This window comes from Carassius auratus, chromosome 44, assembly GCF_003368295.1.
Source record: "Carassius auratus strain Wakin chromosome 44, ASM336829v1, whole genome shotgun sequence".
Classification (NCBI taxonomy): Eukaryota; Metazoa; Chordata; class Actinopteri; order Cypriniformes; family Cyprinidae; genus Carassius; species Carassius auratus.
In genome coordinates, this window is record NC_039286.1 from 1,394,443 (window position 1) to 1,411,173 (window position 16,731).

Here is a 16,731-nt window from a genome sequence, read left to right on the forward strand (position 1 = left end):
CACGGAGTGAGGGAAGCATGAAGGCCAAGTATGAAGAAAAGATGGATGTAGAAGGAATGTTAGGGGAGAAGAGAGAGGCACAAATAATTTTTTATTAAGGGAAGGTCTTTGCTGAAATTCAGAAATTATGTGAATGGATATTGTTAAAAAAAGTTCTAAAAACTAAAAAATAAATTATTTTATTAAATCATTTTATTAAGGGAAGTCGTGGCCTAATGGTTAGAGGGTTGGACTCCCAATCGAAGGGTTGTGAGTTCTAGTCTCTGGCTGGACGGAATTGTGGGTGGGGGTAGTGCACGAACAGCTCTCTCTCCACCTTCAATACCACGACTTAGGTGCCCTTGAGCAAGGCATCGAACCCCCAACTGCTCCCCGGGCGCCGCAGCATAAATTGCTGCCCACTGCTCCGGGTGTGTGCGCACAGTGTGTGTGTGTGTTCACTGCTCTGTGTGTGTGCATTTCGGATGGGTTAAATGCAGAGCACAAATTCTGAGTATGGGTCACCATACTTGGCTGAATGTCACTTCACTTTCACTTTATAAAAAAAAGCAATGGAAAAGTGGGATAGCTTGAAGAAGAGACATCAATGACACAACCTTTGTAGAAACGGAAAACCTAATTAGTAGTTAAAGGGATAGTTAACCCAAAAACAAAAATGCTGTCTTCATTTTCTCATGCTCATGTTCTTCCAAACCTGTTTGACTTTCATTTTTGTGTGGATCAGTCATGAGTATGAGTTAAAGAGTTAGTTCACCCAAAACTGAAAATTCTGTAATTAATTACTCACCCACGTAATTATTCATCTATATATATACATCTATTAATATAAACATATAGGTTGTGATTCAGTGGATCCATCTAGTCCAAATAAACTGGGTACTGAGTCATCTTTCAAGAGCAAGCGGTTTGTGAATCCTGCGTTGAACTCCCCGAGATTAGAGAAGCATGTACTCAGTCAAAATGACGTGAACACACAAAAAATTGGGGTTGTACTGCTGTGGTACAGTGGAAAAAATGAAATTCAGCTACTGATTCTTTCCAGCCTAATCTTTCAGAATCGAAAATAAAATTAATTTACTTTCACAGCGTATTTCACAGAATCTAGGCATGATGTTAACCACACGGACAAGCTACAGTGCATGAGGGCAGCCAACCATAGTCGGGCATTATGCAAATATGTTACTCTGTGACGTGTAGCTGTCACAGAAGTGGGATTCGAATTACCGACGACTCGTTTAGGCTGTTCATAGTTGATTCTTTTTTTGGGAGACAATAACTTTATTTATCGTGCACTTTTAGCATTACAATTTTGCAGATGGTTTACATTCACATACAGCTACATTAGACACTGCATGAACGGCATACCTTTAAAATGAGTTAACAAAGAGTTAAAAAGTAGAACAGAGCCAAATAATCTGAAGTAGATGGTGGACACGGGTCATTTGACAAGGAAGTGTCACATCTGCTGCCTCAAGCCCTGCGATGGATAACACAGCTGAGCTGCATTAATGAAAGCTACAGTATATGTATCATGTTCACACACTCATCGCTATCTGTGTGCACAAGTCTACGTAAAGAGTTTTCCCAAAACCACAATATAGCGTCCTGTCACTTTAAGTTGGGCTCAATGGATTTTCTCTACAAATCTTAAACTTTGTGCATTCTGACAGATATTAAAACATTCCTGGGCTTTTATGGATGTGCATGTGTTATTTTTTGGGGACGGGGGAATTCCTTCCCTTTGAGGAGAGCCGCAGGAATGCAGGCCTGTCTCTTTCTCCTCTGTGTGGTTGTAGGCACACCTTGGTACCTTGGAACCAAGCACGCTGTGAGCCTCCACACGTTATCACTCACATGCAATAAAATGAATTTCAAATGATACCCGGCTTGCTATTTTTAGACATTGATGGGATAGTTTAGTCATTTTATGTTATAAAAATGTATTGTTTAATTATTCATTAGGTACAGAGCTGCCTCCATTTTTCTGTTTGTAGTATAACCTAGGCAGTGCTGACAGATAATTCTGATCTTTTTATTGGTGTCCTATAAACACGAAAGGAAAAATCATGTTTACCGTCAATGCCTGGTCACTGCTCAGAAAACCCTTCTTGTGCCCTAATTTGCCTCCTTAAGTACATAAGTAAGGCTAGTCCTTGATGTACTTTTCGATCTGCATCTTAGTCCTCATCCGGGTCTGTGATGGTGGTGACATGTATAAGCAACGTTTACTGTAGGTACATAAACAAGTACATGAGGTAATTGTAATTGAGTAAAAACATGCATATACTGAAACCCATCACTAGATCTCTGCAGAGGCATCAGAGAGGTTATGGAATGAATGTGAGGTCTGCTGAGGAGTAAGCACATCACGCTCTGTTAGAGGGGGAAAAAATGGCCTGCAAACTGATCTGTAGTCCTGAGGAAGGGTAGAATCAGCACTGGCGCCTTCAGGATTTAGATTTGTGGCTGTGGATCCTGTGGATCAGATCAACTGATGAGCATAGTTAAAGTAATAATTGGACCTGAAACTGGTTTGATCAGAACATAATAAAATAACAAAATTACCTTAGTGCTAAATGGGAAATGTAAAGCACCATTTGTTTCAAACTGGTCGGTTTTTCATGGATTTGTCTCTCTCACACACCCACACACACACACAGACACACACACACACATTATTACATATTAAAAATATATTTATATTCAAAACATTTTGTCAGGCATATTTACCAGGATTTTTTCAGAATTAATTTGAAAGACTGTTTAAGGATCACAGTGTAGCTCCCAAAAAGTAATTTTTAAAACTTTAGCAATCTTTGCCACTATCCAACTCATCAAAATATAATCAAATTTAGTATTATTATTTTAGATGTTTTAATAAGTACAGGTCAGAATAAGAAGAAGTTTACTTCCATTTAATATGCTTTCTATAGATATAAAATCACTTTTGTAAATGTAATTTTATGCAGACACCAAATGGGACGTCTCTTTGACCCATATGTTTTTGTTACAGTTATTCACACTTCTCCAATGCCTCTTTTAATACTGTAAAAAAAAAAGTAATATTGTGAACTATTATTACAATTTAAAATAGCTGTTTTCTATTTTAATATATTTTTATAAAATGCACTTTTTCTTAATGACAAAACTACATTTTCAGCAGCCATTACTTCAGTCCTCAGTATCACATGATCTTTCCCAAATCATTATTTGGTGCATAATGATACAATAATAACATTTGATTTGAAGATGAAGTCTGCTCACTGCATGGTGTGTTTGTCTCTGTGGGGTTGTTTATCATGCCAGCTGTCTCCTTCACTGTACCTGTGTGGAATGCATCCTGCAATTCTCAGGATCTCTCTCTCACTCTCTCTCTTCTTTCCTTTTATTCCCTTTTCTTCTATGCCACAGACAGCTGTTACACTTAGGCTACAGTACACCTTGGGGAGACTTTCATCTAGTGTTTTTTTATGACACTGCTTGAATGTGCAAAGGTTTTAATTAGCTCAATCCCAGACAGGCCCCAGGGCTGCAGCAGCGCCACTCTGTCTACTGCCTATGCCACTCATTCTCTCGTTCTGCCTCTCTCTCCATCTTCACCCACTCTGTCCCCTTACAACCCCAGCACCTTCTTGCTTGCCCTTTCATTCTGTCTTTCTCTTTATATTTCACATCCTTTTTCTCATTTTGTGTCCCCCTCAGCAAAACAAGCCGCTGTACTCCTTCGAGGATAATGCAGACTACGTCTACGATGTGATGTGGTCCCCCGTGCACCCCTCGCTGTTCGCCGCCGTGGACGGCATGGGTCGCCTGGATCTGTGGAACTTGAACAACGACACTGAGGTGAGGTAACGCTTTCGGTCTGGTCCCCCAGATCACGCCAGGCCAAAGATGCATCAAAACAACAACAAGTTCCTTTCTGTGTGGGCGTCTTCCCACAGGCCGCGCTTAAATCAGCTTTCTGACAGCTCCTCATCAACAGCTCGCACAACACCCCACCGACGTTCCTTTCCACAGACGCACACACTTAGTCTGCAAGCGTACGGCTAATTACTCCGATGTGTGCGGATTCCTCTCTCTCCACCATTCCAGAGTCAGTGAGTTCCCATGGGCTGCAGCCCAGCAAAGCGGTTTAACCCGGTCTTCTGAGGCCACTGTCTTTCAAGACCTTCAGCGACTTAGAGACAATCACAGATTCACTTATTGTATAAGACTGAGGTATACTGCAAAAAAATTGTTTTAATCATTTTCTAAACATTCTTAAAACAAGATGCAAAACTCTCTGGATTAATCCATATACTGTATATTTCAATATATATGTATAATTTGAAATATTATTTTATATTTTGTATTTTTGTATAATTATATACAATACAATGATATGTAAAAAAAATTACTTTACAGTTTTAATTTAAATAGTTTTTTTTCTTACTTCACTAGAAATAAGAATATCTTGATTTAAACATTAACCACATTAAAGTCTGTTAGATGTTTAATATACAGTTATTTTGACCATTAAAAAGCTATATAAATATATGAAAATAAAATTCTATTAAAAATGTATAATAATCAACCAATTTCCAAAATATATCCTCTGGGAACAAAAAATAATTTGCCATAACTCTGCTGGACGTTTTTTCATGTTGTATTAAACATTAATCTCATAAAATTTTGCTCGATTTGTAGTTTAATATACAGTTATTTTGATTAAGAAAAAGTAAAATACTTCAGTAAAAACCAAATACATTTATGAAAATAAAATAAAAATATTAAATAAACAAATATTCAAGATTTATTCTCTAAAAAAATTATAATAATTAGAATATGCCATTATTCCACTGGAATTTTTTAATCATGTTTTTAACATTAACCTCAATTTGTCATTTAATATACAATTATTTAGATTTAAAAAATAAAGTGATTCAATCAAAACTATAACAATATATTAATCAAGATTTGTTCTCTGAAAACACACAATAATTTACCATTCAATTAAGCTTAATGAATTTGGATTTTTTAAAAATGACAAAAATAAACAAAGTACAAATAAGTACGATATAAACCTCTAAAAAAAAGCCTTCATATCTGAAGCAGTTTTGCTCAATGATTGCTCATGAGAATGTTTAGATATTTTTTCTGAAAACAAGGCCTGAATCAGTCCTGATTCAACTGCAGTGTATTGACATGCAGACTTGTAGAACGCTGAGGTCATATTAACTGTCATATACTGGATCCAATAGTGTATGTCACTGATAATGGAGAGTCAATGTACATCACATGCCATGATGTTGTTTCACATGACAGTTGACTTAGTGCTACATGGACCATTCACACAATACATCGGTCTGTAATGGTGTACATGCCTCACCACAGTGCAGAGTCCAGCGAGAGCTGTTGTGTGTTACTTGTCTCCGGTGTGAGATGAGATCTGCTCTGACTGACACTGCCTGTCCACTAAGGAATACACACCCTTTTTAATTACATGCTGCTCTGAGATCTGCTGTTCTCGACTCAGCCATCTCCCTCTAACCATACACTGTGGGTTTGGTGGAAGGTAACCAATAAACAGCTCACTGATTGTAAATCACATACACTAAAGTCAAATTGAAATCAAAACTGACCCTGTATATATATATATATATATATATATATATATATATATATATATATATATATATATAGAGAGAGAGAGAGAGAGAGATAGATAGATAGATAGATAGATAGATAGATAGATAGATAGATAGATAGATAGATAGATAGATAGATAGATAGATAGATAGATAGATAGTAGGGGTGTAACGGTACGTGTATTCGTACCAGACCGTTTTGGTACAGGGCTTTCGGTACGGTGCACGTGTGTACCGAATGACTGAATGCAATATTTTGTGTGCGGAACATAGGTACATTTTCGTGTTTCCAAACAAACATATTAAGTGGCGTAAGTCTCTGCGTTCAGCGCAAATCCCGCCCTGCAGCTGATTCTAAGGTCGGTGACACACTGGCTGCGTGGCGTGAGCGTGGCGTTTCTGCTGCGTGTCAGTTGCATGACGGCTGCCAGTGATGACCCGGGATATGTGCATGCTTTCACACACAACCCGTAAAGATCCCGTAACGACACGTGACATCAGGGCGTGACGTGTAATGTACGAGTCGAAAACGTTAGGCACGTTATACTTTCACTGAAGCAAGAGAACGATCTCAACTTTACACTTTGGAAAAGTTATATAGATTTTTTAAATATGAGCAGGCCTACAAGCTGGGATTGGTAATGCTGCACTGTAATCATAGTTATTTATTAATATTTTTCATTATATTTTATTATATGATATTGGTTTGAGACTGAGAGTATTTTATTTAGTGGAGAACTTTGCAGCAGTATTTTAGTTCTTATTCTTTTTTAATGTTATATATATTTTATTAAAAAGTATTTAAAAAAGTGTAAACAAATTGTTAAAAAAAAGTTTCTAGTAATGAACAACCTGCAGTTTAATGTTTCCATTTCTTTCTCTTACTGTACCGAAAATGAACCGAACCTTGACTTTAAAACCGAGGTACGTACCGAACCGTGATTTTTGCATACCGTTACACCCCTAATATATAGATAGATAGATAGATAGATTAACCAAGCCCCCTTATTTTTTGATATTTTATTATTATTAAACATTATATTAAAGTATTACAAATATTAGCTAATTTTTAATATTTACTGTAATATAGGTCTTCGTTTTAGTCCATTCAGGTAATAATCAATATGGTACTGATATATTGTCCATTATTATTTGTATAACATGGTATATAAATGGTACTCTACACTCAATTTCATTAAGTCACTACAACTTAATATTTAAAAACTATACTGCAATCAATTTAATTAAAAAAATCCAGTGTGTGGGTGCGTGGGTGTCCTCTTAAAAACAATGGACATTATCCAAAACATCAGGAGCCAGCAGTGCAACAGCAACGTGCATGCTGACGCACACACCGGCACATGCGTAAACAGCCAAAGATCTTGTGCCAGAAAGCAGCCAACAGTTCTCCATTGTCAAGAAATTCACCCATAACACCATTAACAGACTGCGGGCTCGCCTGGTTCCAATTTATGCAAAGAGAGGCTTGCAGCCAATTTAACCTTGCAGTTGACTCTCGGAGGAAGCTGCTCGCTAATAGCTCTCAGGCTGTGGTTAGCCTGTTCTGAAGCGAGGAAGCTTTTGTATTAGCCAGCGTACAGCTTCCATCTTTGCTGACAACATATGTCAGGCCGGTCTTAACTGTCATAAGTAATAGGCAGAAGTCAACTTCACACACGCGCACAAACAGAGCTTGTGTCTCGCATTAATGTGTGCAAAGCAACTTTTCATGATGATTTATGAAATCATTAAAAGCGCTCGTAGTTATTTCCAGTACAGCTGTGGATTCATGTCTTCTTCCTGTTAGAGCTCAGAGGCATCCTAACAACATCATTTGATCACAATGGATCTATCTGTATGTTTACATTATATGAGTTATAGGCTAATATCCAAAAACTGAAGACACATTTTCTGAAATGAGATTCACCAGAGTCCAAATCCTCTTTTTTATAATTTATTGTATTTTTCTATATTCTAGCATGTTATTTTATACATTTTAAAGGTGAGTAAAATAGTGATTTTCAACATTTGTATCATTTGTATGTTTTTATTCCTTCTAATTAATATTTTAAGGAATTATTATAAGAAATACGGAGTTAGCAACATGACAAACATTTAAATTTTGTAAATGTAAATTTAGATATGAGATATTAAAAAAGCGGTACTTTTTATAGATTTCCATTATATATTTATTTATACAGTATATAAATTATATATTTTATTATTTAGCATTTTAGACTGCAGTTATTCACATTATACAATTACAAAATAAAACAAACTACCATTGAAACATTTGGGTCAGTAAGATTTATTTTCTGCTTTTCTTTGAATGATGTTCATATTTTTATTAATCGAGGATGCATTCAGATGATCAACAGTAAAACATTCATGTATGATTTTTTATTATTATTATTATTATTTTTACTTCATTCATTAAAGAAAATGTTTTATAGTTTCCACAAAAAAATATTTTGCTGCACTGCTTAAAATTCAGTTTGGCACCACAGAAATGAATTGTATTTTAAATTAATTTAAATAGAAACCAGTTATTTTAAATTGTAATGATATTTCACAATTTATTTGATTGATCTTCCATCAAATAAATGCAGGCTTGGTGAGCATAGCATATTTATATCAAAAACATTTCAAATTCTTAGTGTATATGCTGGGGTGTATTTCACCGTGAAAAAGACTTCATTCAAAAACATTGTAATGTGGGTAATTCACATATTGTGTTGGATATGTATGATATATGATTAGAGGTGTGTTTTGTGTCCAGGTGCCCACCGCTAGTGTTACAATAGAGGGAGCCCCCGCTCTGAACCGCGTCCGATGGGCCGCAGGGGGCAAAGAGGTCGCTGTGGGAGACTCAGAGGGACGCGTGTGGATATACGACGTTGGAGAGGTATGAATCATTTGACACTAATACGGTTCATAATGTGCAACATTACTTGTATTATTCTTCTATCAAGATGATGTTTTTAAGCTGTACGGCAGCTTTGTGAGCATCATCAACCCAATAAGGCCTGGATGTTGAATGAAAGTGAGTTTGTCATGAAGGGTTTGCGTGTTTACAGAGCTCCGCGTGGCTAGCTTGTTTTTGTTTGAAACTTTTATTTTAATTCCTTATTTTAAGGCAGTCTCCACATGACTTAACAGAGCGGCAAACCACCAGGACTCCCATGTTCACCATCTTCTTTTTCGGTCTCCGGGTTTCGCCTCATGTGTGGGCCAGGGCAGTGCTAATCTTAGCGCAGTGTATCGTGGTAATTGGAGAGTGCGTCGGTCGAGCATGTGGGCTCCTTGGGCTGTTGATAATGGTGGGTCGTCAATAAAACGAAGTGAAGGAAAGTTGAAGGGTTTAGGTGGAACGTGGCTTATTTACAAAAGACTTGGACATGAAGCACTCACCATGGCCTCTGTCAGCAGAGGCAGTCACCAACCTCCAGTCGCAGCAAGAAGGACCACTTCTGACGACTGCCAAGGTCCCTTTGTGTTATATTTAGTAGACTGTGTTAAATATTTGCTTTGGAACACCACAGCATGTTTTCACTACACTTGAGTCATATTGCCTAAACTTCTGATGCCATTTTAGATGGTTTACAGTTGAAGTTAAATAGATTTTATTCTTCAACCGCAGGACACCCCCTTTATAAGAGTTTTTTAAGGCCGGAAATATAATCTATGATATACTAAAGCTAAAGATTCTTTTTAAACTCTTGCTTTGCTGCTGTATAATTCTAGTTGACCATAGAAGAAGACAATTTATGCAGATATCTGCTTTACTGCCCCTTGTGGCAACTCAAAGAATGCAACACGTTTTAGTCCTCCGTTATGAATTCTGTTCATACAGTCGAGTGTTTGTGTTCATGTTCTTGCCTGACACTATTACTGCACTTCATACAAACCATGATTTTCTGTGCATCTCCCTTATGACCAGCATGAATTTGATTTCAAATTCATTTTGTTATTTTAGTTTTAGAAGCAAGGTTAAACATCTCATAAAAATTAATGAAAAATGTTAAACATATTTTATAAACATATTATATTATGTTCTAGGAAAATATTTTAACTGCTTCACTTATGAATATCTAAATTAATTCTGTCTGCGAAATTATGTGCTCCAACCAACCTGCAGAAAAAAAAAAGAGAGGACCCCATCAGACCATAATGTTAAGTTCAATAAAATATCAGATATTTTTATGACTAGGTTAGTTTTTTTTTAGTTTGCAAAACTTGGAAGTATTTGATTAAGATTGCAATCATTTTACTAAGTTAGACATTTTCAGATTTATTAAATGTAAACATTTCTTTAAAAAATGGTATAAAACTTTTTCAAAAAAAACAAACATATGAAACATTTTATAAATATAGTGATGAAATCCCATTGTTATGAGGTCATTTATTGATGAAGGCCTCTTAAGCCCCCCGCTGTACTCTAAAAGAGCGTGATTTGGTCTTGGGTTTGGAAGTGGCTGTCATCTCCTCCCACCTCTCTATTCCTGTTTAATTATACCCTGTAGATCTCTCTCTCTCTCTCTGTTCCTCAGCCTGGGCGGCAGGCAGCCGTCCTTTCTCATCTAAATCTGACTCTGACAGCAGAAAGCGATCCCACATCGTCACCCAGCCGACCCATAGTCCCCATCTTCCCCTTCCTGAGAACTGACACGATAAATATTCAGCACTCAAAGGCCAAACAAGCAGCTTTATTGTTCTGTCTCTGAATCACAATGTGTGGTGATCTCTTTCCTCTCCCACACTGTGACAGCACATGTAATGCGTAGCTTTTGCTCTTGATGTGGCATTTCGGAGGGGGTGGGTGTTTTTGGCACTACATTTCTAAAACGCTCATCTGTTGCAGCTGGCCGTGCCCCACAGTGAGGACTGGGCCCACTTCGGCCGCACGCTGATGGAGATCCGTGCCAACCACGGTGACGGTGAGGAGGAGGGGCCTGTGGAGCTGGCCGCGTAAACACCGGACCCAGACTGAGCCTGATGGAACACACCCAATTAGCATGTCCACTAGTACTGTGCTGTTTACGCCAATAAAAGGGACCATTGATCCAAATAATGAAAAATTACCAGGGCTGAGTAAAATATTGCATGATTTTTTTTTTCTTCCAAAGCAGTTAAGTGCAAATCCTACCCCACAGCGGCTCCGCTGATCAACTCAATCATGCAGTCACCAGTCAAGAAAAGTTCAGAAATATCTTCAGTGGATCAAATCGATGCAAACAGTAGGCCTAAAGCTATCAGGATGTGCAACCAAGGCTATACTGAGCTTAGGGTAGAGGTTGGGGTCAAAGGTTAGGATTTGATTTAATGTTGTGCAGGCAGTCTGAACTGTGATTTATTTGACTGATACAGTCTTTAGAATCAGCTGTGTGGTGGGTTTTGTGCTTAACTGTTTTAGTAGGAAAGAAATCATGAACAAATATAGATTTTCGGATTATTTGCTGACGATTCCTGAAATGCCGAGATAAATGCTGTGTCTGAAATCACATACTCTCTAGATAGGTAGGCCTACTTTACTTTAAGTAATTACTTAGAGGCTGTTTAAAAAGTATGTCGTGTGAAGTATGAATGTGTGTAGTATGAATTTAATCATTGTGATTGTCATGTGACCTGCTGGCTTCCTGAGATAGGAAAGTGGCCATTGTGCACACTTCAGAATTGCACTGAAAGTACGGGAACATTTTCTCATACTATTTTATGAATACTGTGAATTCGGGCATACTACATTTTTTACATAGTGTTTTTCGTTATATAGTGAGGAAGTAGTTTATGTGATTTCGGATGCAGCCTCCAGTTTCAGTGACAGCGTGACAATGTATTTGCGCTATCCGTCCTATACATGTCGCTAAACTAATTAACCTTAATGCACAATTTGAGCCATGTTGTTATTTTTTTGTTAATATGTATTTTTCGTAATGTGCAGGCTAATGCACTTAGAAGGTTGTCTGTATCACGTGTTTCTTGCATTGCTTCAGTCTTCAGTGCCACCGCAAATGAAATCATATTATAAATGTGAGTTTGTTGTCTAGATGACTGCACTGCAAATGAATACGAAACGTCTTTCTATTGAGTTGTCCTTGCGGAATGCATGTAACATAAACATACACACGACCAATGTTGTCTGAATCACAAAATTACATTTATAAGCTTGATGTTTTAATGTTTCAGAAGTGAATACAGTGCGACTGGTAAAGACCGATTAAAGAAAAGTGACTTGAATTAGCCTTTTCATTAATTATATCATTTACAGAATTAGCAAATCTATCATCTATTAGCTAAATAGACGTTGTAACTGTTTTAATCACCACTTATGGGAAAGAGCGGCTTGTCCTACACAGTAAAGTCAAACAAGTTTGGAATGACATGAAAGGTCATTTTCATATTTAGGTGAACTATAAATGTAATGTTGTACTCATCGGTTTGTTACGAAGCATTTAAAATGACATTTCATTGCCATGAGCTTTTTGTTGTGTGAGAGTTCATTGTATTTTTACGTTCCATGTCATTAACTTGATGGCAATTAATGTTAAATCAGTTTTTTGAAAATGTGCATTTCGAAAATGTGAAATAGAAATAGCCTGCTGCTAGAAAGGCATCTTCGATGTTGGTTTGTGGTTATTTTTTTTTTTTGTATACTTGAATATTGTGTGTGTGTGTATATTTTTGTACTGAGCCCCTGCATGAGGCATTGACAAATTAAGTTATATATAAGTTGGTGATCGTGTCAACAATATTCACAGTGGCTTTCTCATTATTGTTACGGCGATGCAAGCAGGTATTGTGTGTGCATACTAAAAGATGTTTCACATGTTAGAATTGGTGACCATAATGGAAACTATAACTGTGTGGCTAAATGAAACAAGTGTTGGCAAATAAAATATCTTCTAGCAATCATTTTGGTTTGATCTCCTTTAATAAATCTGTCCATCAGTGCATCTATTGCTTTCATACGTATAAGTGCCATAGTAAGGCACACTATGTACAATCAACTCAACTATACAGCTCAATTTATTCTTCACATCATTTTGTATGGGGCTAAGAAATACAGTACCCACACTGACAAACATCATGTGTAAAACCTTACTGCGGAGACTCTCATTTCACACTGACCTGACCGTAAATGGTCACTGCGTGTAGATTCCCAACACACAAATGTAACACTATACAAACATTAATATGAAATACAATAATACATTCAAATATGAGTGTCCACATCAGCACTGAAATGGACTGCCCAGTGAGTGCTATGTGCTTAAATAGTTTTATGGCAAAAGGAGGAGAAAAGAAATTGTAAACAGTTGCACATCTATCATTTAAACAATACAACATGGTCAATTCCAACTGGATATGCTTGTACGCTTTTAAAACCCTGCAATATGCATCAAGTAAAATGTTCATTAAATAAATAAAACTAGTAGTATATATAACTGGTCATTTGAATTGACTGGTTTGTCCATATCCATTAAGCTGGTTTGCAACAGTTTGCTAAAGGTTTTTTTTTTTTTTTGTTCGAGTAAAAAAAAAAAAAAAAAAAAAAAAAAAAAAACAATCTTAATGTTTGATTTACATTTAAATTAGATCAAAGTCACACTAAGAATCCAGGACTTTGTGGTAGATTTTTAAATATTACACATCATCCCATCTAATGTTGTACTTTAAAGTTGTGATTAACGATCACATAAAACATTATTTCCAGGTCATCTTCTGAAGGCTTTCTGTTCTCAACAAGAAGGAAGAGATTCATATGTGTGTTTGTTCCAGTGCTGCTGAAGTGGATGCGTCTGCTTCAAACGTGTGGGGCGGCAGGCGCTCCGAATCGTGGTAGATGCAGTCCAAATTTACTCTCGATGCCAGCAAACGTGGCCACAGCCAACCTGAAGCCACCGATGTGGTCAGGATTGGGCGCCGGGAGGCTGATCCGAGACTTGGGAGTAGGCTCTGTGCCAGCTGGTTTTCTGTGGTGAGGAGAGAGGGAGAGAGAAGATGGATGAGGAGGAGGAGCAAGGGGAAACCTCACATTCTGCTGTGTCCTGTCAGAAAGAATAAACAGCCTGTCTGAATACTGAAAACAAGAATATTTTCCTCTCCAGTTATGGAACACAAAATAAATGAATAGACCAGAACCAGTTTCTTGTCTTCCTTTAAAAAATAAAAAAAGGAAAAAATATTTTCCATGTAGGACACAAAACCTATTTTAGGATGTCCTCTTACCATTTTTGCCTGAATGAAATCATGTTGCTCAGATCTGCCGAGGCACCAAAACCAGACGTCTAAATCTGTGTGTCCGCATAAGCAATAAAATAAACATGTCAATGTCTATGTGCTTATGTATATTTATGACAAAGGAAAAAGCATGTAAATAGAGTCTCACAATGAACACATTCAACAAAACACCTTTTCACTCATTCTGTACTGTACTGTATATGCATGTGCCGTTTTCTCAGTCTCTCTGTTTTCCTACAGCTTTTGGAGCACATGATTCTGTCAGTTGTGGCACTGAAATATTTTTCTGGAATTACTTCTACTAATAACTTTAAATTTGACCGCTGTCCCTGGCAAATCATTTTCTACATACACTACCATAAAAAAAAAAGTTTGGGATCAGTAAGAAAAATTAATACTTTAATTCAGCAAGGATGATTGAAAATAAAGACAAAAGATTTCTATGTCAAAAAATAAATGTTTTTGAACTTTTTATTCATCAAATATGAATTGCTTCTGCATATATAAAGCACAGCTGTTTCCAACATTGATAATAATAGGAAATGAGCAAATCATAATATTAGAATGATTATTAATAGGATCATGTGACACTGCAGACTGGAGTGATGATGATGCAGAAAATTCAGCTTTGCCATCACAATTAATAAATGAATAATAAATAATATATCAATAATTAAATAAATTATATATATATATATATATATATATATATATATATATATATATATATATATATATATATATATATATATATATAATTAAATAATTTAACATTTAACATTTTAGTGATATTTCACAATATTTCAGTTTTTATAAATAAAAGCAGCCTTAGTATGAATAAGACATCTTCTCTATTATAATAAACAATAGTTTTATTATTGTACAATATTCATAATACTTTATTTATGTGTGTGTGTATATATATATATATATATATATACACGTAACAAAGAATAGATGTATTCTTATAAATGTATTAAATTTGGCCATCAGTTACCAGCTATAACATAAAAGTAATTATCTATATCCGCAGGAATTTGAATAATAATGCATTCTTGGTCATATCTATGCTCTCTTCTTCACATAAAAGTTTCAGATCTAAGCTACATAACTGTATGATTTCATTTAAACTAAATGTCCTAAAATACAGCCTGCATTCTAAAGGTTTTGAAAAAGGCAAAAAAAAAACGCTCTGTTCATTTATTCTGTCCTCCAAAACTTATAAGGAAAAAATTCTTGTTTTCACAATTCAGTCAGGCTGTTTACCTCCAGTACACTTTTTGATATGACAGCAAATATTTATTAAAGTGCTAACTGAGCCACATTAATCAATATATAAACAGGTATAAAAACAAATCCACACACAGGTTTGTATATATAGCATGTTCTTTTGCATGCTCCTGTGGTTTTTGGGTTTCAGGACAGCACAATATTCCACGGGAAAATAAGGTCATTCTGTCCAGAACTGGAACAGACTCCAGTCAAAGCAATTCTCCCCAACTCAAATCACTTGGGACACATGGAGCCATGTGGCTATGGAAGAGCATTTCTAGAAATGTCACCTCCAGGCTTCAGTGAGTCAGCCGACCCTTTCTAAATCATAAAGCGAGGGTGTTTTTTCGCTTCAGCAGGAGAGATAAAGATGCCACAGCAAACAGCTTTCAGTCCAGGCGTTCAAAGCTTTCTTGTGTAGTAATTAGGCCTTCCTGCCTCAGCTGTAACAAAGTGCCTGTCGGAATGAGAGTCTTTGCTACAAAGCCAGCCCTCTCTAAACAGCTATTAATGAAATTTCAGGGCATCTGACATTTCAGTGCTCTTCACAATCACACTACGTGGCCCAGAATTTATTTACTTTTTTTTTTTACTAATGGAAGAATTCTAAAGAAAGTGTTACTAAACTATTTCAAAGTTGTAGGATGTGTGAGAGTCTTACTGTCCACCGAAGTCTATGTAGAACCACCTCTGCAGGAGTTCATAGGTCACTAGAGTCACTCCAAACTGAGGCGAGGAGCGAAACACACGTGCTGGGGGGGACAAAAACATAAAAAAATAAGCATCAGCATGCAGTTGGTATAGATAATTTGAAAAACTTAGTAGAAGGATATAAAGGTCACCATTATTCACCCAAAAATTTGTTCACCCTAATTTGATCCAAACCTGTGCAATTCTTGAAAAATTCTAATGTTCTCAGATATTTTCTTAAAAACATCCATGAGACAATGACAGGTTTTGGTGTCATCACATCGCAAGCCTCGCTGATCAACATTATGAAGAAACATCTCAAAGACCGACTTTTGAGCTGCAGTAATAAAGCTACTAAACACTTAGAATATTTTTTGTTTCTTAAAAGAACCTTCTTTTCAGGAGTTTTGTCTTTGGAAAGATCTTAAAGGGATCATATGATACGATTTAAATCACCCAGATGTTCATGCAAAGAAAGAAGGCATAGCTTTTATTCTCTCTGTTGCCACCGCTGCCAGGTTATGGAAATGCTGTGAATTTCGTTGTGAAAGTGAAACTACTTTGTTTGGCGTTCCAAAAGAGAACACAACTAGAAATTAGTGGTTAAGTTGCATTTACAACACTACTTCAGAACAGTTAAACTCAAATATTCAGATGTGTGAAGCACATGTTACTTCAGTAAATATGCAATGTAAGTCATTATAATTAGTAACTATGTCCCCACTGGATGCAACAAATGCCTAGTTTATAAAGGGTTTTACTGATTTTGTCTCATCGCACAGGGACACACGGCATCACAGTAAGGTAAGGAGCGTAATTGACCAATCACAATGCACTGGATAGCTGGCCAATCAGAGCAGACCTCGCTTTTCAGAACGATGAGCTTTGTAAAAATGGACACGTT

The 16,731-nt window shown here is 36.5% G+C and overlaps 2 protein-coding genes across 7 annotated transcripts in view; one reads left to right on the forward strand and one right to left on the reverse strand.

The window, feature by feature from the left end:
- dync1i1a (dynein cytoplasmic 1 intermediate chain 1a) overlaps positions 1 to 12,533 on the forward strand; it is a 54,174-nt gene extending 41,641 nt beyond the window's left edge. For all 5 annotated transcript variants that reach the window (XM_026231589.1, XM_026231592.1, XM_026231588.1 and 2 more), the window contains 3 exons: positions 3,703 to 3,843; positions 8,407 to 8,532; positions 10,489 to 12,533. In XM_026231589.1, the coding sequence (XP_026087374.1) occupies positions 3,703 to 3,843; positions 8,407 to 8,532; positions 10,489 to 10,599 (378 nt within the window). In that variant the 3' untranslated portion in view covers positions 10,600 to 12,533. The remainder of the gene's footprint in view (positions 1 to 3,702; positions 3,844 to 8,406; positions 8,533 to 10,488) is intronic.
- A 3-nt stretch (positions 12,534 to 12,536) lies between these two features.
- The window catches only part of slc25a13 (solute carrier family 25 member 13), a 47,564-nt gene continuing 43,369 nt past the window's right edge, over positions 12,537 to 16,731 (reverse strand). For both annotated transcript variants that reach the window (XM_026231585.1, XM_026231586.1), the window contains 2 exons: positions 15,799 to 15,889; positions 12,537 to 13,597 (listed from right to left, as the gene is read on the reverse strand). In XM_026231585.1, coding sequence (XP_026087370.1) covers positions 13,429 to 13,597; positions 15,799 to 15,889 — 260 coding nt within the window. In that variant the 3' untranslated portion in view covers positions 12,537 to 13,428. The remainder of the gene's footprint in view (positions 13,598 to 15,798; positions 15,890 to 16,731) is intronic.